Source organism: Lactuca virosa, chromosome 3 (assembly GCF_052849685.1).
Source record: "Lactuca virosa cultivar CGN04683 chromosome 3, Lactuca_virosa_CGN04683_v6, whole genome shotgun sequence".
Lineage (NCBI taxonomy): Eukaryota > Viridiplantae > Streptophyta > Magnoliopsida > Asterales > Asteraceae > Lactuca > Lactuca virosa.
In genome coordinates this window covers 146,513,828-146,515,220 of record NC_136428.1, presented here as the reverse complement: position 1 = coordinate 146,515,220, position 1,393 = coordinate 146,513,828, and the positions used below count along the sequence as shown (strand labels likewise).

Genomic DNA, 1,393 nt, shown 5'->3' with positions numbered 1-1,393 from the left:
CTGAAGAAACCATCGATGCCAACTCTCCCTACTACATCCATCCCTCAGATTACCCTAAACAGATGAAAGTTAACGATGTGTTGAATGACAAGAACTTCAACGAATAGAAACATGAGATGATCAATTTCCTGTTTGCAAAGAACAAGATAGGGTTGGTCGATGGATCAATCAAGAAACCAGAATCTACGTCTCCCATGTACATGGCATGAATGCGAGTCGACGCCTTGAACAAGGGCTAGCTGACGACTGCCATGGAAAGAGACATACGAACCAGTGTGAGGTACGCCAATACCTCAACAGAGATCTGGAAGGACTTGGAAGAACGGTTTGAGAAAGAGGGAGCACCCCGTGCCTACGAACTGAAACAATCTTTGAATACCACCCGACATGATGGAGCTTCGGTTTCATCTTACTACACGAAATTGAAAACTATATGGGATGAATTCCAACTCGTTCTTCCTATGCCTCGATGCACCTATGATGGGCGTGATTGCTCTCTGGGAAAAAGGCTGAGTGAAGTGAAGGAGAAAGAAAGAATTTATGAATTTCTTATGGGGCTCGATGAAGAATTCTCCATCATCCACACCCAAATCCTATCCATGAAACCTACACCTTTTGTAGGAGCTACCTATCACCTTGTAGTTGAGTATGAACAACAACTAGCAATCGCTGGAGGTTCCAGAAGAGCTAGCGGTGAGGCAGCAGCCTTCCAAGTGAATATGATGGGAAAGAAAGTACCACGACAAACACAAGGAGGCCAAATTGTACAGACAACTAACAAGGGAACACAAAGAAACACAAAGCAAGAGAACGGCAAGATATATAAATGCACCTTCTGTGGGAAGGAAGGTCATAAAAGTGACGCTTGTTTCAAGAAGATAGGGTACCTCGATTGGTGGCCAGGGAAGAAATATAATCCAAAACCAAAGGCAACTTGTGTGAAAATTGGACCCAAATCCATACTAGGGTTGACGGATGAACAGTTCGACTCTTTGTTGAACACTTCAAGGAAGAGGAAGCTAACGAATGCAATCCAAAGGCGAACTTGGCAGGTAGAAACAATTCATATGATGGATGGGTGGTTGACTCAGGTGCAACCGAGCACATCACACATAGAACTTTCCTGATAACAGAATCACAAACTCAAAGGAAGCAGCCGTCATCATTCCTAATACCATAAAGTTTGCATTTTTATGCCTAAGGAACCCTCAAAACTGTTGGATAAGGTGTCTAAGTCTATAACTATATTTAGTATATACTTGACCCGGCTTAGCATGGTCCATTTGGGTTGCATCTTCATCATAACTGTTGGATAGATAAAATGAGAAAAAGGACACTTACGATTTTTTAATATACTATAAGTTCTAATATATTAATATGAAATCATATTATT

General features: G+C 41.6%; 1 protein-coding gene across 1 annotated transcript; it reads left to right on the top strand.

The window, feature by feature from the left end:
• Positions 1-251: 251 nt before the first annotated feature.
• On the top strand, positions 252-1,127 carry LOC145164150 (uncharacterized). Its single transcript, XM_079082874.1, has one exon. It carries the CDS (start codon positions 252-254, stop codon positions 1,125-1,127), a length of 876 nt encoding a protein of 291 aa, XP_078939000.1.
• The last annotated feature ends 266 nt before the right edge of the window (positions 1,128-1,393 follow it).

Excerpts from the sequence above, each read along its gene's own strand:
- LOC145164150 (XM_079082874.1), top strand. The coding sequence starts at position 252 with ATGGAAAGAGACATACGAACCAGTGTGAGGTACGCCAATACCTCAACA.